The sequence below is a fragment of the Loxodonta africana genome, chromosome 14, assembly GCF_030014295.1.
Source record: "Loxodonta africana isolate mLoxAfr1 chromosome 14, mLoxAfr1.hap2, whole genome shotgun sequence".
Lineage (NCBI taxonomy): Eukaryota > Metazoa > Chordata > Mammalia > Proboscidea > Elephantidae > Loxodonta > Loxodonta africana.
The window spans coordinates 54,080,690-54,105,313 of NC_087355.1; the positions used below are offsets into that span (position 1 = coordinate 54,080,690).

General features: G+C 41.7%; 1 protein-coding gene across 1 annotated transcript in view; it reads left to right on the forward strand.

Annotated features, from left to right (window-relative positions):
• The first annotated feature begins 20,391 nt into the window (after nucleotides 1-20,391).
• Nucleotides 20,392-24,624, forward strand: part of LOC135227634 (regulating synaptic membrane exocytosis protein 2-like) — a 132,147-nt gene continuing 127,914 nt past the window's right edge. Inside the window, exon 1 of the mRNA XM_064267987.1 lies at nucleotides 20,392-20,567. Coding sequence (XP_064124057.1) covers nucleotides 20,392-20,567 — 176 coding nt within the window. The remainder of the gene's footprint in view (nucleotides 20,568-24,624) is intronic.

Below are 24,624 nucleotides of genomic sequence, written 5' to 3' on the forward strand. Positions count from 1 at the left end.
AAGAGGTTTCATTTCATTTAGCCTCATTAGTAATATATTCAATGGAGAGAAAAAGGTATTAGGTGAGTGCTAATGATCTCAGTTTATAAATAAAAGATTGCATCATAATTAGACAGCTGTTGTTGCTTTCTTTTTAAGCAAGGAAAGAAATCTTTTTCTTATTATTTTAGAAAAGTCATATTTGAACTAAAAATGTGAACTAAAAAATGAAAATGCCAACCAGCTGCAAATCTACAAGCAACAGTTGCACTGTGAAGCCTTTATTACTAGAGACACATCAGATACCCAGATTTCAAGTCATAACATTTTACTAAAACATATAATGTGTGGTTTCCATTAATAAAATATTTTGTTATAGAAATAGTAAAATATTTTTATACAAAGTAATGGTTTCTGTCATCACTTCCATTTGCAAAGGATGAAGACTGTCAATAATAAGTTCTGTTTGCAAGTGCTTTTAGGCTCTAATAGTTAGGGAAGCAATAAAGGGGTCAAGGGAGCAATTATGAAAGAAATGAGTGTTTTTCCAGGTGCCACTTGAGGGAAAACACTTCGGAAAATCCAAATGAAATCAGAAACTGAAATTGAGATCATTAAAGCTAAGAGAGCAACTCGTGGAGGCATAAATATAATCAGCAAATACAGCTATTAGAAAATCCCATTGGCCTCAGACTCATTCTGAAGCAGAAATGGGATTCTGTGGGCTCCTTTTTCAGGGAGTAAAATTGCCTGAGTGATGTTACCCAGGGATTCATGGCTTAACTTGCTACTTTCTCCCTAGGACAGTTCTAAGGGCTGTGCTATTCTCTTCCACCTACCTCATGTCTTTCAACCACCTAGGCCCACTTCCCAAATATAAGGCACTGAAGCCACGGTAAAAACTATTTTTTCCTTCATTGAGTGCTCTCTTCGTGAAGCTCGGTGCTGAGCAGGAATATAACGGTCCTGATTTCGAGGAATTTATAATCTATATAGAGAAAGAAGACCAAAAACTATTGCTCTTGAGTCTAACTCATGGCGACCCCATGTGTTTCAAAGTAGAACTGCTCCACAGGGATTTCTTGGCTCTCATATTTATGGAAGCAGATGGCCAAGCCTTTCTCCAGAGGTCCTATTTGGGGTTTTGAACCACCAACCTTTAGGTTAGCAGCTGATCACAAACCCCTTGCACCACCCAGGGACCTAAAGATTCAAGACATATATACATAAAAGGCACAGGTATAGGGCAAGTGATGGAGCCCTAGTGGCAGAGTGGTTAAGTGCTTGGCTGCTAACTGAAAGGCTGGCTGCTAACCAAAATGTTGGTGGTTGGAACATACCAGCTGCTCTGCAGAAGAAAGATGTGGCAGTCTGCTTCCATAAAGATCACAGCCTTGGAAACCCTACGGGGGCAGTTTTACTAAAAAAAAAAAAAAAAAATTCTTTTTTTTTAAAGGGTCACTATATTTTTTTTTATAAGTCGGAATTGAAGGGTTTGGTTTTTGGTTATAAGGTACAGGGGCGGATTATCCAATAGGCAAGGTAAGCACAGTGCTTGCTTTGCTTACCAGATCATCTGTAGTGAACAATTTCACATTTTTTCACCGTATCAAAGGTTCTGCTTCTAGGTATGGCTGGCATCTCTCTCTTTCCCAGCCACACAGCACCTTTGTACAGAATCAAAGCCTCTTTTCAAATCTATAATCCCTGACAAGGGCAGATGACCCAGTAAGCAAGATAAGCATGGGTTTACTTGTGCATACTTACAGATTAGTAAGTAAATTGCACATTAGAATTGCTCACTACAGATGATCTGGTAAGCACCATGCTTACCTTGCCTATTGGATAATCTGCCCCTGATAAGGCAAGTTAAGGCAGTGTTTATAGAAACTGACATTGTCAAAGAGATGGTCTTTATTTGGACTTTAGAGATGACAGAGTGGGCATCATTGGCTCCATAGTCAACATTCATTCACTGCTTTCCCATTACTGACAGTATCCAGGCTAACTTGGATAGAAGCCCTGGTAGTGCAAATGGCTAAGTACTTGGCTGCTAACTGACAGATTGGCAGTTTGAACCCATCCAGGGGCTCTTCAGGAGAAAGACCTGGCGATCTAGTTCCTTAAAGATTACAGCCAAGAAAATCCTATGGGACAGTTCTACTCTGTCACATGGGGTTGCTATGAGTCAGAATGACTTGACAGTGGCATCTAACAACAGGGACAGCATCGTTTACCATAAGCTCAAGTATTTTGGGGAAAGCTGACCCCACCATCAAGCTCCAGGTGGAGCTCTGGTTAATTTAATCCAACCACTGGCATATTCCATCTCCCCTGTGCACATCATTGTTTAGTTGGGACAGTGGGGTGGGAAACTGGAAGAGGAGGCTATGACCCAATCTATTCAATCAGAGTAAATCTCAGGATTCTTGTTTGGAACAGTGGGATAGAATCTTTCTCTTCCCCTAACACCATATGAAGCCTGGAACCACTAGAGCCATTTTGCCACCATGATGTAAGTAAGCCTGAGGGTCAAGGAAATATACAGAGGAGGGTACTGGCAAGAGAACTGAAAAGAAGTAGAGGAAGACCTATTGGATCAAACAGATCCGAAGCCTGTCTTACCATTGGACTAATACATTTCCTTATTGTTTAACCCAGTTTAAGGTGTTTTTGTTTGTTTGTTTGTTTCATGTCGCTGAAAGCCTTCTGATTCAGATGGGTACATTCCAAATTAGGAAAGGGCTGAGGTGTTTTAGGCACTTATGCCTAAAAAGTGATATTGAAGAGATGCAAATAAGTCAGGACCCTCTGGAAGATAAAGAATAGACCAATATATTTGGGTGGAGGGTGTATAGAAGGTAAAAATAAAGGTAAGTGTTAAAAAAAAAAAGGGGTCCATAGGCAGATGTGGAGAAACTTAAAATTCTGGCTATGGATTTTGGACTTGTTTTGTAGACAGGGTCAATTAATGGGTTTGAGTGGGGGAATGTAAGAATAATAATAAACATTTATTGAGCACTTACTGTATTGCTGAGGAGGGAAACAGTGGATGGTTCTGTTTTGGCATATTAAGTTTGAGGTGGCAGCAGAACCCTCAGGTCTTAGTCTTATATAGATAGCTGATAATGAAGGACTGAAACTGGAGGTACAGTTTTAGATATTTGTTTCATTGATATGATAGCTGAAACCATAATTTTATCACTAATCTTAAGTGAGAGTAAAGTAAAGCAAGTGCATTATATTTTTTAATCTCCTGCATTCATCCGAGGTATTTTCACTTACTTGAAAAAGCTTTGTTCTTGATGTTAGGTGCCCTCAAGTCTGTTCTGGCTCATAGCAACCCTAAGTACAACTGAACGAAACACCGCCCAGTCCTGCACCATCCTCACAATCGTTGCTGTGCTTGATCCCATCGTTGCAGCCACTGTGCCAATCCATCTTGTTGAGGCTCTTCCTCTTTTTCATTGTTCCTCTATTTCACCAAACATGATGTCCCCTTCCAAGGACTGGTTCCTCCTGATAACGTGTCCAAGTATGTGAGACAAAGTCTTGCCATCCTTGCTTCTCAGGAACAGTGTGGTTGTACTTCTTCCAAGAGAAATTTGTTTGTTCTTCTGGCAGTCCATAGTGTATTCAATATTCTTTGTCAACACCATAATTCAAAGGCATCAATTCTTCTTTGGTCTTCCTTATTCATTGTCTAGCTTTTGCATACATATATGAGGCGACTGAAAATACCATGGCTTGGGTCAGGCGCACCTGAATCCTCAAAGTGACATCTTTCCTTTTTAACACTTTAAGAAGTCTTCTGCAGAAGATTTGCGTAGTGCAATGTGTCTTTTGATTTCCTGATTGCTGCTTCCATGGGTGTTGGTTGTGGATCCAAGTAAAATGAAATCCTTGACAATTTCAACCTTTTCTCCATTTATCATGATGTTGCTTATTGGTCCAGTTGTGAGGATTTTTGTTTTCTTTGTGCTGAGGTATAATCCATACAGAAGGCTGTGGTCTTTGATCTTTTTAGTAAGTGCTTAAAGTCTTTTTTCCTTTCAGCAAGCAAGATTGTGTCATCTACATAGCACAGATTGTTAATGAGTCTTCCTCCAATCCTGATGCCCTGTTCTTCATAGAGCCCAGCTTCTTGAATTATTTGCTCAGCATACAGATTGAATAGGTAGGGTGAAAGGATACAACCCTGACCCACACCTTTCCTGACTTTAAACCACACAGTATCCCTTTGTTCTGTTTAAACAGCTGCCTCTAGGTCTAAGTACAGGTTTCTCATGAGCACAATTAAGTTTTCTGGAATTCCCATTCTTTGCAATGTTATTAATAATTTGTTATGATCCACAGCCAAATGCCTTTGCATAGTCAATAAAACACAGGTGAACATCTTTCTAGTATTCTCTGCTTTCAGTCAGGACCCATCTGACAATGATATCTCTGGTTCCACATCCTCTTCTGAATCCAGCTTGAATTTCTGGCAGTTCTCTGTTGATATACTGCTGCAGCCACTTTTGAATGATCTTCAGCAAAATTTTACTTGCGTGAGATACTAATGATATTGTTTGATAATTTCTGCATTTGGTTGGATCGCGTTTCTTGGGAATAGGCATAAATATGGACCTCTTCTAGTTGGTTGGCCAGGTAATTCTCTTCCAAATTTCTTGGCATAGACGAGTGAGTATTTCCAGTGCTGCATTCGTTTGTTGAAACATCTCAGCTGATATTCCATCAATTACTGGAGCCTTACTTTTTGCCAATGCCTTCAGAGCAGCTTGGACTTCTTCCTTCAGTACCATCATTCCCTGATCACATGCTACCTCCTGAAATGGTGGAACGTTCCTTATGCTCTTTCTAACGTGATTTTTTTCTGTGAGTCTGAAACGAACAACATTTACTCACTTTTACATTTCACAGTATATTTTCTTATCATGAAAGAAATAACTTAGAATGTAAAAATTTCAAAAATAAGTTGACACAAATGAAGATTAAGGAAAAGTCAATATTGTTTTTCTACTTGTTGTTGTTGTTGTTAGGTGCCATCGAGTCGGTTCTGACGCATAGCGACCCTATGCACAGCAGAACGAAACACTGCCTGGTCCTGCGCCATCCTTAAAATCGTTGTTATGCTTGAGCTCATTGTTGTAGCCACTGTGTCAAACCACCTCGTTGAGGGTCTTCCTCTTTTCCGCTGACCCTGTACTCTGCCAAGCATGATGTCCTTCTCCAGGGACTGATCCCTCCTGACAACATGTCCAAAGTATGTAAAACACAGTCTCGCCATCCTTGCTTCTAAGGAGCATTCTGGTTGTAATTCTTCTAAGACCGATTTGTTTGTTCTTCTGGCAGTCCATGGTACATTCAATATTCTTCGCCAACACCACAATTCAAAGGCGTCAACTCTTCTTCGGTCCTCCTTCTTCATTGTCCAGCTTTCACATGCATATGATGCAATTGAAAATACCATGGCTTGGGTCAGGCACACCTTAGTCTTCAGGGTGACATCTTTGCTCTTCAATACTTTGAAGAGGTCCTTTGCAGCAGATTTGCCCAATGCAATGCGTCTTTTGATTTCTTGACTGCCTCTTCCATGGATGTTGATTGTGGATTCAAGTAGAATGAAATCCTTTACAACTTCAATCTTTTCTCTGTTTATCATGATGTTGCTCATTGGTCCAGTTGTGAGGATTTTTGTTTTCTTTATGTTAAATTTTTTTTTTTTTATGTTGAGGTGTAATCCATACTGAAGGCTGTGGTCTTTGATTTTCATTAGTAAGTGCTTCAAGTCCTCTTCACTTTCAGCAAGCAAGGTTGTGTCATCTGCATAATGCAGGTAGTTAATGAGTCTTCCTCCAATCTTGATACCCCATTCTTCTTCATATAGTCCAGCTTCTCGTATTATTTGTTCAGCATACAGATTAAATAGGTATGGTGAAAGAATACAACCCTGACGCACACCTTTCCCGACTTTAAACCAATCAGTATCCCCTTGTTCTGTCCGAACAACTGCCTCTTGATCTATGTAAAGGTTCCTCATGAGCACAATTAAGTGTTTTGGAATTCCCATTCTTTGCAGTGTTATCCATAGTTTGTTATGATCCACGCAGCCAAATGCCTTTGCATAATCAATAAAACACAGGTAAACATCCTTCTGGTATTCTCTGCTTTCAGCCAGGATCCATCTGACATCAGCAATGATATCCCTGGTTCCATGTACTCTTCTAAATTTGGCTTGAATTTCTTGCAGTTCCCTGTTGATCTACTGCTGCAGCCGTTTTTGAATGATCTTTAGCAGAATTTTGCTTGCTTGTGATATGAATGATATTGTTCTATAATTTCCACATTTGGTTGGATCACCTTTCTTGGGAATAGGCATAAATGTGGATCTCTTCCAATCAGTTGGCCAGGAAGCTGTCTTCCATATCTCTTTGCATAGACGAGTGAGCACCTCCAGCGCTGCATCTCTTTGTTGAAACATCTCAATTGATATTCCATCAATTCCTGGAGCCTTGTTTTTCGCCAATGCCTTCAGAGCACCTTGGACTTCTTCCTTCAGTACCATCAGTTCCTGATCATATGCCACCTCTTGAAACGGTTGAATATCGACTAATTCTTTTTGGTATAATGACTCTGTGTATTCTTTCCATCTTCTTTTGATGCTTCCTGCGTCATTTAATATTTTCCCCATGGAATCCTTCACTATCGCAACTCGAGGCTTGAATTTTTTCTTCAGTTCTTTCAGCTTGAGAAACGCCGAGCGTGTTCTTCCGTTTTGGTTTTCCATCTCCAGCTCTTTGCACATGCCATTATAATACTTTATTTTGTCTTCTCAAGAGGCCCTTTGAAATCTTCTGTTCAGTTCTTTTACTTCAGCAATTCTTCCTTTTGCTTTAGCTGCTTGACGCTCAAGAGTAAGTTTCAGAGTCTCCTCTGACATCCACCTTGGTCTTTTCTTTCTTTCCTGTCTTTTCAGTGACCTCTTGCTTTCTTCATGGATGATGTCCTTGATGTCATTCCACAACTCGTCTGGTCTTCGGTCACTAGTGTTCAATGTGTCAAATCTAGAGATGGTCTCTAAATTCAGATGGGATATACTCAGGGTCATATTTTGGCTCTCATGGACTTGCTCTGACTTTCTTCATTTTCAGCTTGAACTTTCATATGAGTAATTGATGGTCCGTTCCACAGTCGGCCCCTGGCCTTGTTCTGACTGATGAGATTGAGCTTTTCCATTGTCTCTTTCCACAGATGTAGTCAATTTGATTTCTGTGTGTTCCATCTGGCGAGGTCCATGTGTATAGTCGCTGTTTATGTTGGTGAAAGAAGGTATTTGCAATGAAGAAGTCGTTGGTCTTGCAAAATTCTATCATTCAATCTCCGGCATTGTTTCTATCACCAAGGCCCATATTTTCCAACTACCGATCCTTCTTCTTTGTTTCCAACTTTCGCGTTCCAATCACTAGTAATTATCAATGCATCTTGATTGCATGTTCGATCAATTTCAGACTGCAGCTGCTGATAAAAATCTTCTATTTCTTCATCTTTGGCCCTAGTGGTTGGTGCGTAAATTTGAATAATAGTCGTATTAAGTGGTCTTCCTTGTAGGTGTATGGATATTATCCTATCACTGACAGCGTTGTACTTCAGGATAGATCTTGAAACATTCTTTTTGACGATGAATGCAACACGATTGCTCTTCGAGTTGTCATTCCCAGGATAGTAGACTATATGATTGTCGGATTAAAAATGGCCAATACCAGAAGATTTCAGCTCACTAATGCCTAAAAAAAAAAATGCCTAGGATATCGATATTTATGCGTTTCATTTCATTTTTTACGTTTTTGACTTTTTCTGCTAACAGAGTAAATATTATGCTTATCTCCCCAACATCTATTTTCCCTCCCATTATTATGTAACAATCATGTGATTTTAGTGGGCCAAGCCCATCAGGCTCCATTGCTACAGTGCTGGGGTCAGCCTAGTCAGACCTAAGTCATCAGAGGATGGCCTATCCTGGCCATGGGATGAGTGAGAGGCGCTCCAGGCAGAAGTGCACAGTTTAGAACTCCTGTTGAATGGACTTAGGAACAGACTAGCTCTGAATATAGAAAAGCCCTATTTTTTTTTTTTTTATAATTTTTATTGTGCTTTAAGTGAAAGTTTACAAATCAAGTCAGACTCTCACACAAAAACCCATATTCACCTTGCTACACATTCCCAGTTACTCTCCCCCTAATGAGACAGCCCACTCTCTCCCTCCACTCTCTCTTTTCGTGTCCATTTCGCCAGCTTCTAACCCCCTCCACCCTCTCATCTCCCCTCCAGGCAGCCCTAACTGTTTTTGTCAGCCATATTATGCTAGTGAAAGGGGTCATTGTTAAAATAAATCAGTAAAGCACAGATCCAGAATGAAACCTAGTCCTTGATAAAACTTAACTTGGCTGCTGTATTAACCAATTCTGAAATCTTCACTGCGTCTGGATTTTCCAGTTATGTGAATCAATAAATTTCCTTATTGTTTAAACCAGTCCGTGCTGAATTTTCCTTTACATATCACTGAAAGCTTGTTAATATGTAAAGCATTCTTTCCCTATTGTCACAGGAGAAGTCTTAGAATAGACTTTATTTTTAAACCTCTGTACTCTGTTCTTCTCTCAACTAAACTACTCACTGAAATTGCACAAGCCTTTAAAATTGAGCTTATTTATCCATTGCTTAACTATAGGTGGTGCATCTGTTATTCTCACAGACTTATTTACAAATGAGCTCATTTCCTCAGGGGTGTTATGATCTTGAGATGTCTTCTGGGATTTCCAAACCTTGGTGTTGTTTCTCAAAGGAAGATTATGTTATTGAGCTTGCCAAGATCTCCTCACTATATTGAAAATATATTGAAACAATATAATTTTCAAATTTTCTCATTAATTGTCATATTAAAAAAACAAAATCTTAAGATATGTTACCAGAAGAATCTATTTTAAAAGAAATAAAGAATCAAGACCATGACTTTCCTAAAAACAATCTTATATCACATAACTTTCTTACTTAGAATAAACTTCTCACTCAAAATGTGGTAGCCCTGGTGGTACACTGGTTAAAGTGATCAACTGCTAACCAAAAGTTCAGTGGTTTGAAACCACCAGCAGCTCCATGGGAGACAGATGTGGCAGTCTGCTTCTACAGAGATGTATAGCCTTGGAAACCCTATGTGGTTACTATGAGTCAGACTCGACGGCAGTGGGTTTTGGACTACTGGTACTGGCATCACTTGGAGCACATTAGAAAGCAGAATCTCATGCCCCACTCAAACAAAATGAATCAGAATCTGCATTTTAATGCGATCTACAAAGGTGATTTTTATGCACATTCCAGTTTGAGAAACACTGTTCCAGAATACGTTACAAACTCAGCATCCCATAGAGTTTCTTCATGATCTGGTCCAGCTCAGTTTCCAGCTTCATCTCCAGCTACTGCCCTTTCCCAACCTCTTAAAACCTATACTCCAAGTCATGTGAAAAAATTATTTGCAATTTTGTGTATCAATCTTTGTTGCTCTGCTTAAATAACCTTATATCCTGCTTCCTAACACCCAACTGAAACTTTTCTTTCTATGGTTCTTTACCAGAGTTAAGTATATCCTCTTTGTGCTCTCACGCAATGTTACAGATACCTCTCTTACAGCATGTACCACAAGGGATTATAATTATTTGTGTATCTCTCATAGTAGACTGTGAACTTTTTGAGGGTACACACTGTTTCTTATACAGCTATGTTTTTCTCAATAGTTCTCAATACATGCTTGCTGGACAAACGGAGTTTCAGAATTGACTATAAGATAATGATAGTATTTCATAGAGTCATTACACTTGAAATGTATAAAAAATCTTACTGATCACCTTGTAGGGGACTTTTATTTTACAAGGGAAAAACTAAAGCCCTCAAAGTTGAATGACTTTTCCAAAATTATTGCCATGGTAACATTTTCTTTGTGTGTACTAGTCACTCTATAACATATCCAGCCAACAAACACAATAAACTTATTTTTCTTTTGTTGATATTGGGATGAATTAAAATTTCCTTGAGGAGGAAAATAAACACTAATAAATTTGTGTTATTTTTGATTCCTTCTGCTAATCCTTTCTTCACCTTTCCCGTGTGGGAAATGACGGGGCTCTCTTCTATCTCCCTTTCAGTTTAGTGTTATACTACACTAATCAGAAAGATAGTGAAGTAATTAGGTAGGGATGCACTACCATCAACACACAGCTGATAGTAAAGCTTTGCATCTCCTTTCATCAGATCTAGGATGCAGTTTCTTGAATTTCACAGTGTCTGGCAGAGTAAGGGACACAGATGAAAGCAGCTGGATCAGACACCATCTAGATAAGACTAAAGCAATCCTCATAGGCAGGCGAGACATCTGAGGTACAGAGCAGCCAGTCGCATTGTGGAAAATAAACCCATCCTCTGCCTCAGAAAGCCACAATTTTGTGGGAAATCTTGGATTTCAGGCTACTCCTGAGCACTTAGATCTTGACTAAGACTTCTACAATGATTTCATACATACTCTCAAATAAAAGACTGTTATCTTTTCTGACAGTTGGAAACTTGCTAATGTTTTAGGAGGATTACTCTTTATCTTCTTGTACTGCATTTCAGGTCTATGTTGATGGCTTTTATGTCAATTATTGTGCTTGTCTTACAAATCCTCAGGCAATTGGATTAATTTTTTTGCCACAAATCTTCATTAGAATATGGGCTTGGTATTCTTATGATTTCTATTAGTTATTTCTGGATTCCAACTGGGGTAAAAATCTTGTCCTAGGGGAGAATATGATCTAATCAGAGTGATTTACTCTTTTCTAAAAAGGATTTCAGAGCTTTAAATAATTTCAATCAACATTTTTTGAATGTATAGCAAATGTATAACATAGTAGTATGATAATGACAAAGATGGGTATGATATAGATCTTTACTCTAAGAACACACTTTTGAATTTTACAGATTTTCTATACCCAATACATATATTGTGCATCTGACCCTAATTTACTTTATACTAAGTATAAAAACCAAAAACCAAACCCAGTGCCATCGTTATACTGACCCAATAGGACAGAGTAGAACTGCCCCATAGAGTTTCCAAGTTTGAACTGCCAGCCCTTTGGTTAGCAGCCATAGCACTTAACCACTACACCACCAGGGTTTCCTGTATACTAAGTATAGCATGCCCATACAATTTGATGTGCAAACTCAGATATTTTTGGGAGTGAAAGGTGTTGTAATTAATAATTACATGTGATCAACGCATTAAATTTTACGTATGACAGTTATTTGGGAGTGTCTTAGTTACCAAGCGTTGCCGTAACAAAAATACCACAAAGTGGGTGACTTCAAAGAACAGTAATTTATTTTCTCAAAGTCTAACCCAGTAACCAGTGCCGTCGAGTCGATTCCTAGAAGTCCAGATTCAGGGTGTCGGTTCTAGGGGAGGTCCTTCTTTGTCTCTTTCAGCATCTAGTAACTGCTTTGTGTTCCCAGGCTTGTAGAAGTAGTGTAGTGTAGTCCTTTGTGTTCCTGGGCTCGTGGAAGTAGTGTAGTGTAGTCCTTTGTGTTCCCAGGCTTGTAGAAGTAGTGTAGCGTAGTCCTTTGTGTCCCCAGGCTTGTGGAAGTAGTGTAGTGTAGTCCTTTGTGTCCCCAGGCTTGTAGAAGTAGTGTAGTATAGTCCTTTGTGTTCCTGGGCTTGTAGAAGTAGTGTAGTGTAGTCCTTTGTGTTCTGGGGCTTGTAGAAGCATCTGCCTGCCTTGTCACATGGCATGTCTTTTCCCTTTTTGTGTTGCTCTCCATGTCTGTCTTTTCCATTTTTATAAGACACCATTCAGAAAGAATTAGATTTAGGACCCACCCTACTCTGATATGACCCCATTAACATAATGAAAGAAAAACCTTATTTCCAAACAGAGTCACATTTCACAGGTACAGGTGTTAGGATTCCAATATATTTTGTGGGAGGATGCAATTCAGTCCATAACGGGGGTCACTATTGGGTTAAATATGACTACTTTACGATGCCTATTATATGTCAGACATTACATTAAAAGTGGCTGTCATCATTAGGGAAGTTAGATTTTAGTCCGGGAAACAGAATATATACATACAACCATACTAAACAATTGTGTGTAGTGGAGTGAATATTGGACAGGGAGCTACGAGACCTAGATGTGAAAATTGGCCCTGAAATTCAATCACTTTCTTCGGTTGAATCACGTAATTTCTCTGAGCCTGTTTTCTTATCTGTAAAATGGAACAATACTAACTCTTCTTAGGATGGTGTGAGAAGGTGGTAAAAAATGCTTAAGCATCTAACATAGTACCTGTCAAACAATGAGTGCTTGATAAAGAGTTATCTGAGTTTGTCGATTTCCTAGCTTAATGACAGACAGCTAGAGTGGAACTTAGTGACTAGTATTCAATTGCTCTCATTCTCTTTTAAAACATTTTTATTATGAAGAATTGTAAACATATATGAAAATAGAGGAAACCCATGTACTCATCATCCAGCCCCAGTCACTATCACCCACGGCCAATCCTGTCCGATTAACATCCCCATCCATATTGTTTTAAAGCAAATTCCTGATAGCACATCATTTCATCCACAGATATTTCATATGCATCACCAAGAATTTTTTTAACATAACCACACAATCATTATTAACCTAAAAAGAACAATTCCTTATTATCATCAAATATCCAGTCACTATCCAAATTTTTATTTGTCTTATAAAAATTTTTTCCAGTCTCTTTTTTGTTTTTAAATCAGGGTCCAGCTGAGGTCTACAAATTGCACCTGATTGACGTCTTTTAAGTCTCATTTAAACTTATTTTTCCCCTTGCAATATATATCCAGAAAAAACTGGGCCTCTAAAATGTTCTGTAGTGTTCCATATGATTGCAGGCCCAAAGTGGAGTTTAATATGTTCCACTCTCCTCTGTATTTCCTGCGAATTGGTTAGTAAAGAAGCTGTTCCAATTTGAGTTTTATTTTATTTTGGGTAGGACATTTTCATAGGTGGTCTTATGTTCTTCCATCAGAAAGCATGTAATGTCTTCTTGACTACATTTTATGATGTTAACAGCTGATGATATTTAATTGATTTTTAATGCCTAGATTCATTTGTTTATTAGGGGATTTTTGTTTCTGATCTCATACAATTAACCTTTTTTTTTTTTTAAGTTTCTGTAAGTGGTCAGAATTGTAACTACTGTGAAGTTATAATTAAGGAAATAGTAACATTAAAAAAAAGTTAAGCCCAAATGTCCCAACCTCTAACATTGTCCTATTTCATTTTACAGATGTGGTTGTTGATTGCTGGGAGAGAACAAAAATAGAAATAACTTTTATAATGCTGTAAATGAAGGATGATTAGTGTATGATTTCTCAGGTCCTTTTAATATAAATGGCTCTGTGGATTTTATGACATATTAAGAAATAACTGCTTATATTGCTAAGTACACAAAAAGTAATTAATAAAGCTTATCTACACTAGCATCCACTACATTTTTCATTACTTCTTGGCCTGGAATCCTGATAAGTCAACTGTACTAATCTCTAGCTTCTTTTCTAGGAACAAGCAATGTATTCTTTCTCTGATGCTGTGATCTTTGGTTACCTCTAATATAATACTGCTATTTTAATTTAATAAAATGACACTATGGTCCCGTAACTAACAGCCATGCACTTTGAGTTGCTTCTCCAATAATGGTGATTAACTTTTGATGAACCAGTCATATTCTTCTACCTAGTTCCTGGTCAAGAAATAATATATTGTCATGTGACAACTGGCAAAGATTAACAGTCAGCTGTGTACTGACTGATTCACTCAGGGATTTAAACCATGACCTTGGCCTCATTATCATGCTGTTATAATCTACTGTTGCAGAATAGCCACAAAAATAAACTCTGAAAACAGTGAGTAAAAAGTTCTATTTGTGTCTCGAAGCGTAAACCACTGTGCAACTGTATCCTTTCAGGAATTGTGTGAGCATATGTTTTTGAACATGGATGAGGAAATGAAGGCAGGATATCTTCTTGGAAATCAAAGCTGATCACGTTCACTTTCTGGCTAAAAGACCTCCAGTGCCTGTCTGATGACTATAAATTGAAATTATTCAGCATAGCATATAATGTTGTAGCATAATCTTGCCACAATCTATTTTTCCAGCTTTTTCTTTTGTTACAACTCTCTGCCTTCCTCCTTTTATACTCCAATACCAGTCTTCCCTTTATACTCCAATAACAGTGACTTTTCTCATTATTTTGTGTCTGCTCATTTAATTGTTCAGAAAATATTTATTGAGCTGCTATCATGTCTGAGCCACTCTGCTAGGTCCTGGGGAAACTGGAGTGAAAGGCACATTGCTTGCTGCTAAAGAATCCATATTCCTGTTGGGAAAACAGACAAGGAAATAAATGAATCTAACACAGAATGGCAAGTGCTATCTATGAGTAAGGTGTGTACATTGCTGAGAGAGCCTGGGCAATACAGGCGGAAGGAGTAGGAAGGAAGGGATGTGCATATGGTGCAGAAGACAAAGATGCTAATCAGACTGAGGAGAAGGTTATAGAAGAGGGAGTAGAAAAAAAGATCCAAGCTGAAGGAAAAGAAAGTCACAGAAATGAGAAGCTTTATATTCAGTAAATTGCAAGTAGACTATTATGGCAGAAGAGAGGGGTGTACATGCAGGTAGTGTTGGAGATGATGCTAGAGAGATAGGCAGGAGCTGAATCCTAAAGGAACTGTATACCTTGACTTCTTTGTGTCCATTTTTCTCTTTCGAGGACACCATTTCCCTTTCCCCTGCTCAGCTTAAGCTAACAATGACAAAGCTGCTAACCAGAATTTCATTCAACAAAAATTTATTGGAACACCACACACTGTTCTAGCTGCCTGGGATACATTAGTAAAATTCCTGCTCTGTCCTGTGCTTATATTTTAGTTAAGGGAAGTTGATGATTAATGATCAACTTGGAGTGAAAATACAGTCGTCAGAGAGAGTAAGTGTTATGAAAAAAAGAAAAAGTAGGGTAAAGTAAAGGAAATTGGAGTGATCAGGGAAGGGGATGGCAGGTTGGAGTATTAAATAGAATGGACAACTGAACAAAGATTTGAAGATGAGGGAGTTAACCAAGTGAATTTCTTGGTGAAGTGCGTTCCAGGCAGACAGAACAGCTAGAGGAAAGCCTAAAAGGAAGTAGTAGGAGAGGAGTCAGAGAGATCATGTGGGACCTGTAAGCTACTTTAGGAGTTTAGTGCTTATTCTGAGTAAAATGGGGAACCACTGCAGGGTTTTGACCAGTGGAGTGATATAATGTAACGTTTATGAAGATTACTCTTTTTGCTGTGTTGAGAAAAGACTCAGAGCCACAAGGGTAGAAGCAGGGAAACCTGTTAGAAACTGTAGAAATACCAACCATCCAAGTATGTGTAGTACGAGAGTTGCCACAATTCCAAGCACTGACAGCCAGATTTCTTAGCAGAGTACTGAATGAGTCTTCAGTAAATTCTAGTGATAATTGTAGTTTATTACTTTAGTTTAGGCATATCTCCTAGTAACTTATTTAGTAGATTACAAGTAAATAGCCCTTATTCATATGTAAAAATGAACATATAGACCCACAGGCTTCATTGGCCTAGAAGAAGTCAGAAAGGACTTGCATTTTGGGATTAGTTTGTGACCTTTAAAGAGAACTCAGTGACCAAGATGGTAAGTTACTTCTAAAATTAAGCAAGAATATTACAGTTTTAGCTGAACTTCAGATGTGTTCATACACTTGAGGGACGTGCCCGCGTGAAATATAATGCCATACAGACTACAGTGATATGTGACAAACATGTTAAAACAGTAAACCAGAACAAAGAAAATACCTCTAAGAGTCATGTCATAGATAGACGTCTTTTGAAGGTATTTTATTTTCTTTAGTTTTCAGCATAGGAATCTTATGCTAAATTGGGTGGCTGCTTTGAAAAATAGCCCTCTTAAAAATTCTGTGTGATACATAAGGAGCCCTGGTGGCACAGTAGTAAAGTGCTCAGCTGCTAATCAAAAGGTTGGCGGTTCAAACCCACCAGCTGCTCCAAGGGAAAGAGATGTGGTGGTCTGTTTCCATAAAGATCACAACTTTGGAAACCCTATGAGTTGGTTCTAATCTGTCCTATAGGGTCACTCTATGAGTTGGAATAGACTCAATAGCAATGGGCTATGTGATATAGATTTCATCTATATGATATATAAATACTGTGACAAATTTTTACTTCGAAAAGGTGTGGATCAAGGTGGATGATTTTAAGACACTTTAACTTCTAAGGTTTTACTTCGAAAAAGTGTGGATCAAGGTGGATGATGATTTTAAGACACTTTAACTTCTAAGGATTCCCTTCAATAGGAAAAACACATCTAGTTGCAGAAAGACTGTTAAGAAGAAACACAGTAAGCCCATTCACTTCTGCTGCTGTCTGTAAGAGGTCTGCTGTCCCAATGATTCCAGCTCATGCGTATTGTATTTCATATGCTGGCACTGTGTCCAGGCAGGTGAGAGGCAGTGGGGACGCAGGGAGACACAACTGCAAGCACCCAGCATGCTATGTCACTGGCAGAAAAATGGTGCAGGGCCCAGGAGGTGACCCACTACCGTAAAGGAAGCCCAAATCATCCAATACGGACAATTACTTTTTTTTTTTTTTTAATAATTTTTATTGTGCTTTAAGTGAAAGTTTACAAATCAAGTCAGTCTGTCACATATAAGCTTATATACACCTTACTTCATACTCCCACTTACTCACCCCCTAATGAGTCAGCCCGCTCCCTCCTTCCAGTCTCTCCTTTCATGACAATTCTGCCAGTTTCTAATCCTCTCTACCCTCCTATCTCCCCTCCAGACAGGAGATGCCAACACAGTCTTGGACAATCACTTTTAAGTTCACATTTTATGTACTCAAAATAACTAAGCTATTATAACAGTTTGATATGTGTGTATTCCGGATTCTGGCTCTGCTTGGGTTGATAGTTGGCTGAGGGTGGGGGGTGGTGTTACTTTTTCAAATCTGGCCCAGAAATAGTTGAATGAGGTAGAGTGTTCCACCCATCCTTTTGATTATTTCTAGCTCTGTTCTCTTTTCTAAAGGAGCACTTAGCGTATTTTAGTGACACTTAGGGTTTCCAAGGATAAAGTCATAGATATGTGTATTTGCTGGTACCTCTCATTCCATGTGAGAGAAAATTGTGGATAGCATTGGAGAATACATTTCAATTTTGGTAGAAAAATTTACTTCTCTCTAAAAGTGTTCTTTTTGTTTGTTTTCCTCTTCTCAGTTGTGATTTTTCTCAACTTCTGTGTGTGGCAATGCACAGTGCAGTTCTTAACCTTTGCTATACATTTGTCACTTGTGGAGCTTTCAGAATATACCTACTGGCAGGGTCCGAACCCCAGAGATTTATTCATTTGATCCAGGGTTGGTCCCAGATGGTATTTTAAAAAATACCCATGTAATTTTAATGCGTAGCCAGGGTTGAAAACCACCATGGTTTCAACTTGGAGTAAAAGTATCCAGGTTCTAGTTCCTAGCTTTGCCATTTACTACTGGCTGATCTTGGCCCTCAATTTCCCACAGCATGACAAGGTTGTATAAGAGATTTATAAAAATTCTCTAACTCTAAAACAAAATTAAATAAATTGGAATTTGTATGACCTCATCTGGTTTGCTCAGCTCCAAAGAGATGAAAACCGAGCTATTTGGAGTATGAGAATTTGGTTTGAAGCAGGTGACTAATAAAAATAAATACTAAAAATTGCACTTAAGTAAATTTTCCCCTCCTTCCTCTTCCCAATTACAAGGTGTAGGAGAAAAGGAAAATAGAAATTTAAGCTTAGAAATGACAAGAGACTTCTACAGCTGCTTTGTCTGTCCCCCAGCTCTCTTAAATTGAGAGCTAGTCAGATAGTACCTTGGGACAGAAGGAGGAGGGAAAGAGCTTACTACACACCAAGAAAGTAAATACGATACAAACCCCAGAGGTTTTATACTACTCTTCATACCATAATCTGGCCTGGCACTGAACACTGTGCATGTGGGAGGTGGGGTAGCGGTGTGTATACACATATGTACATACGCACAAGTACACACATACACACACACACACCCGACATGCCGCTATTCCCAGGGCTGGCAGCAAGCGCCCAGAAGAGGGGGTGGTCCCTGGTGACTTACCCCTACCTCGCCTGGCCTCATCTCACCGCTGCCCCGCCACCACAGGGAGGGTTGTCAGGGTGGCGCTCAGCCCTGCGGAGAGCAGAGGCGGTGGCGGTCACAGCAGTTCCAGGGCTGGTTTTTCATCTACGCTCGGAGCCCTTGTGGCGCAGTGGTTAAGCGATCGGCTGCTAACCAAAAACGTCAGCAGTTCGAATCCACCAGCTGCTCCTTGGAAACCCTAAGGGGCAGTTCTAATTTGTCCGACAGGGTTGCTACGAGTCGGAATCGGCTCAATAGCAACGTTTTTTTTCTTTTTCTGTCCCCTTTTCACCCAGCCCATCTCCGTGCTTCAAAAAATCAGACTCCGACTCTAACCTGATCTCCCTGCTTCTCTACTTCTTCTTTAGACTAGGTTGAGTGCCCTTGGCCCAAGCGCTGGCTCACCCTCGCCCGGGTGGTCCTTAGCCCTTTTTCCTTCATAGCCCACCCCCACCCACCGTGGCGTCCTCATCCTCACACTCCTGCTAGACAGACCTTGACACCTCCAATCTCACCTCCCCACTTCTCCACGCTCTCCTACAACCTCTCCGCGTATTCTGATCCCTCTAGCCCTGTTTTCCAGAACTTCCTCACCCATCATCCGCCCACCCTGCCCGGAGCCGCAACAGCACCTCTGCTAACCACTTGTTCACACACTCCCTCCCCTCAGGTTACCCCCTCACGCTCTTCCCAGTTCCTGGCGCTCCCATCCCTGACACCCCGGGCGCCCCCATCTAACTCGATCAGGCCCTCCCTCCTTCCAGGACCCCAGCCCCAAAACCTTGGGCGCCCCACGTCTTCACACTCTCCCCTCACCCTCCGACACCTCGGGTGCCTCCCCGTCCCCAGCTCACACTCTTTCACCTCCGAACCTGACACCCCAGGAGTACCTGCCTTCTCCCCCACACTCTTCCCTCCCACTCACGACTCCTCGTGCGCCCTCCACACGTTCACATTCTCCACATCCCGGGCTCCGAACTCGGGAGCCCACTCAGACTCTTCCCCTCCGCCTCTCTCCGCCCAGCACCAGCCCACAGGTCGCGCTCGGGAGGGGGTGGCCGCCGCCCGCCGTGCCCGGGCCTGGGGAGGTGACGCGGCCCGCGCGGGAGGAGCCCCGGAGGCGAAGGGGCGGAGGAGGCGCGGGCGGCGGCACCGAGCGGCGGCGGCGGCGCAGGGTGCTGGCCTTCCGCGCCGACTCCAAGGACCCAAGGGGCGGCGGCGGCGGCGGAGGCGGCTGAGACCCCCGGCGGGCGCGTGATGAGGAGGGGTCGGCACCTGGTCCTGCTACGCGTCGGAGCTCGCTCGGATCCGGGCGGGCGCCGCAGCCAAGCGGCCCTGACTCTCGGACTCTCCGCCTATAGCCCCTATCATTCCTCCTCCTCCGCTTTCGCTTCCCCTCTCTAGCCCGGGGGTCTCCGCCCGCAGTCTCCGGCCCCGCGGCCTTCTCCCCTTCGCTTCTCAAGGGGTCGGGTCTCCGCGACGCCGGGGAGCCCTGTGACGCGCCAACCGGCGGGACGCCGGAGCAGCTTCTCTGGGAAATTCATCCCTGCCTCCTCACTCCCCCCGGGCTCCCGCCTCGGCGCTCCTCGGGCCCGTGGGACGCAGCCTTCGGCGTCCGGAGCCGGTTCCTGGGACTCCCCTCGGGGGCTGGTTCGCCATCACCCCTCCCCCCAGGCGGCGGGTGCGCCCCCCCGCAGCGGCAGGACACACTCTGGCCCGACCGGCGCGCCGCCCTCCCACCGCTCCCTCCAGTCACCCCACCCTCAGCCGTTCCCACCACCTTACTCCACCGCCCTCCCCCGCCGCCTCGCGCACTTCGCGTCCGGGCCCGGCCTCCTGCTCCTCGATTCCGTGCAGCTCACTTGCCAGCCCTTCGCCCGCGGGAAGAAGAAACATTTCCCGGAGCGCACGCCCCAGCCCCCTCCCCCCGCAGGCGTCTTCCCCTCCCCCTGCTCTTTCTGTCTTGACGGAGGGGGGCTGTCGCCTCAGATTGAAGGCCATTGATTTGTATGTATTTGTCCCGGCGCCGGAGGCTGCCCCAGCCGCCCGCTCCGGTGCTGCCGCCGCTCCAGCCAGTGGAGTTGCCTCCCTGTTTCCCTAGGGTGGTTCGGCTCCACCAAACATGTCGGCTCCTGCCGGGCTCCGGGGCCGCCCGGCTCCTACCCCGGCGGCCTCTCAGCCGCCTCTGCAGCCGGAGATGCCCGACCTCAGCCACCTCACGGAGGAGGAGAGGAAAATCATCCTGGCCGTCATGGATCGGCAGAAGAAAGAAGAGGAGAAGGAGCAGTCCGTGCTCAAGTAAGGACCCGGCTCCATCTTCCCGCCTTGCCCCTTGCCCTCCACCCCTCGGCCGCTGCCCCGCGGCCGCCGGCGCGCCCCGGATCGCCGCCCTCCCCACCCGCCGGCGGCGCTGGGGCCAAGAGGGCTGAGGCCGGCGCCGGGGCTGCTTTCTGGGTGTCGAGCGCGGGGGTGCGTGTCGGGGAGGGAGGGCGCCGAGGCCGGCTGAGGTGAGGGTGGCGAATGTTCCCCGGCGCCCTTCCGGCTCTCCCCGCGGGCCGGTTCGGCTCCGAGGCCCCGGCGGGGCTGGGGCTGAGCCCAGGCTCCGCGCGTCCCTTCTCCCTTCCTCGCCGCCCCCGCGCGGAGGCAGGGGCTGGGGCAAGGAATCCAATATGGCGGTGCACAGGTGCTCCCAGGCCGGACCCGGCGAAGGTGCGCCAGCCGGGGGGTGCGGGCGCCGCCGGGGCCGCTCGTCCCGCGCCGCCTCACAGTGGTTCTGCCCCCAACGCGGAGAATAGCAGAGACGCCCCCCTTCGCGGCGGGCGAGGGGCTTAAGCCCAGTCGCGTCTCGGGTGGGTGTGCGGCCGTCGCCATCTTCCAGCCCCTCCCCCTCGGCGGGTTCTGACAACCTGCACTCTGCTGCTCTTCCTGTTTGCAACTAGTAAATCTGTTTAATCCTGAAGAGACTCCAGTTCCTACCATTGCTGCAGTTTGGGATGCTTCCTACCTTGTGAAGTTTTACTATTCGTGCTCACAGTCTAGGCGGCCGGGATTTGGCGGAGGCTGAGAGGACTGAAAGTAGCTCGCAGGCTTGGGTTTCGCGGCTGTGTAACTTCAGCACCAGGAACTGTCCAGACAGGGTTGTCTGTGGCTTTTGAGATTGCTTTCCTTGTTAGTGTAGTGAGATTTGTTTCTACGAGTTTGCTTTAAATATTTTATGCCTATTTGATTTCTCAGTTACTACGTGAAAGAGATTGTGTAGGAGATATGTTCCTTTTTGTGTTTTATTCAACTCAATTTTTAAAAATTTAAATGAATTATCCCAAGAGATTAATTTATACAGTTTACATTCCAAAGCTGGGACAGTTTTTTTTTTTTTTTTTTTTTTTGCAAAGCTGAGACAGTGTTTTCAAATATACGTTTCCCATATTCTTCACAGAAACACAATTGAAAGCGAAGGGTCTTTATATGAAGGAACTAGCACACTGACCTCTAATCACTTAAATTTTAAGAACGGGTTCTTGCATTCAGTATTCTTTAATACACTTACAGAGAAGCAGTTCTTTCTTCTTATATGTATATTCTTCTGAATATATATTTCATATTTTAATGAAAATTACTATTCAAAATAATTTATGACAATAAACATACCAAATATATATAGATCTTAGAGAAAAACAGTATTTCTGACAAAAACTTGAAGGGCTAAGAAAGCAAATGTATTCCTGGCCGATTAACTGAAATTAAGAAAACTTAGTTCTTTAAGATAATTTCTGGAATTGAATGCCTGTTTGGGATATGAAAAAAATTCAGGAATTTAAGTAGTTCATTGGAAGTAAGAGAAGAATAAATCATTATTTCTGAAAGCTTTTTGAGCACACTCCTAACTTTGCTTAACTTTGTTATGTATGCCAAGCTTTTGATATGAAACTTACAGCTTGATGTTTAGATATTTGGATTTACATTTTTACTATAATTGCTACAAATCAGTGTTGCCAAAATGATGCTCTAAAAAATATAGTTGTGTTTCTTTGATCCACATATTTAAATGTAAGATGTGCTGTTATTTCTTTATAGTATGCAAAATCATAGTATTTATTGGCTACTTTAATTCTAAATCTATTTATTGTTCTACTTTCCAAAGTACCCCACATTTTTATTGGCAATAGATATTTTTCCTCAACTGTTCTAGTATATGGATATTTAAATGAACTTTTGAGTATTGAATTATGAATTACTCAAAATGCACAGTATATTTTAGTAGGAAAATGTGGAAGAGTTTTTCAGCTAGCTACATGTATATATGTTGTATTTGTATGTAAACCTGCATACTGTGCAGATACACATCATCATGTTTATACATTCATATTTACATAGTTTAGGTAGAAACAAACATTTCCTAAACATACATTCTTACAATCTATGACATTACATTGATGACAAACCTTTTCAGATTTATTTTAAGTGAATATTTGCCTTTCTGCCTAACTTAGTTTTGGCAGGGGTCTTATGTCAAATTGGACAACACAATTTCAGAATTATTTTTTATTAATTTTAACAAGAAGTTAAAATATATATATTTCATATTCCAATTTTAAACATTCTCTGAAATTCATTTGACTTTTGTAGGAAAATAAGAGTAGGCAAGGGAAACAAGGAAAGGAATACAGATTTTATAATAGATTACAATATGGACATAGTTTTGAAGAATTTGAAAGTTTACTAACAGCAAATAATATGTTATTAATATTGGGTATTAAATAACGTGTTGCATATTAACATTGATTCTTAGAGAAGGTCATGGGCAGAGAAAAATAAACTGAGATTCAAATTCATGTCTACTGCCTCTTAACTGTGTTAAAAAAATACGTTTAATGTTTGAAGAGATTGAAACTATTGAATAAAAAGTATTTTTGCATGATCTGTGAGTTTTCAGTATTCATATCCAGTATTCATGCAAAGTGGAGTATGCAAACTCAAGGGCATCACAAGATGATATATTGGAGTCAGAAAGAAAATATTAGAATTTATATTTGCATTTTAACTTTTATTGGAAAAAAGAAAGAAACTAGGCTTTAATATTATTTAATGTATGGATTCACAGTATTCACATGCATATAATTTACACGTAAATATGCATATATTAAGAGTTTCATGCCAGAAACTTTTTTTTTTATTGTTGTAATGAAACATTTTTAATGTGAGATGTGAGAGATCAAACAGATTGAGACCACTACAGTAATCTCTCCCCTTTGGAGCTTGAATAATTAAGAACTGTTTATACTTAATTATTGGAAACACTGGTGGCAAAGTGGTTATGAGCTACAGTTGCTAACCAATAGGTCGGCGGTTCGAATCCACCAGGCGCTCCTTGGAAACCCTATGGGTTAGTTCTACTCTGTCCTATAGGGTCGCTATGAGTTGGAATCTACTCAGTGGTAGTGGGTTTTTTGTTTTTTTTATACTTAATTATTAGCAGTTTTTTCAAAGCCCAGCTGAATATCCACATACTTTAGAAAGTCTGCTATCACCATCAAATAATTCTGTCTTACATAGAATGAAATATTGTAATTTTGGAAGCATTTTTACATCTCAGTAGATCTCTGTTCAATAATTCCTTTTTTTCTTGCATGAATTCCTGTAGCACTTTTAGTTTGAATAACTCAATATCAATGAAATCTGTAATGTCCTTTTACTTATTAATGTTTTTTTTAATTAACTTTTATTAAGCTTCAAGTGAACATTTACAAATCCAATCAGTCTGTCACATGTAAGTTTACATACATCTTACTCCCTTCTCCCACTTGCTCTCCCCCTATTGAGTCAGCCCTTTCAGTCTCTCGTTTCGTGCCAATTTTGCCATCTTCCCTCTCTCTCTATCTTCCCATCCCCCCTCCAGTCAAGAGTTGCCAACACACTCTCCAGTGTCTACCTGATTTAATTAGCTCACTCTTCATCAGCATCTCTCTCCCTGCCGCTGACAAGTCCCTTTCGTGTCTGATGAGTTGTCTTCGGGGATGGTTCCTGTCCTGTGCCAACAGAAGGTCTGGGGAGCATTGCCGCCGGGATTCCTCTAGTCGCAGTCAGACCATTAAGTATGGTCTTTTTATGAGAATTTGGGGTCTGCCTCCCACTGATCTCCTGCTCCCTCAGGAGTTCTCTGTTGTGCTCCCTGACAGGGCAGTCATTGATTGTGGCCAGGTACCAACTAGTTCTTCTGGTCTCAGGATGATGTAAGACTCTGGTTCATGTGGCCCTTTTTGTCTCTTGGGTTCTTAGTTGTGGTGTGACCTTGGTGTTCTTCATTTTCTTTTGCTCCAGGTGGGTTGAGACCAATTGATGTATCTTAGATGGTGTT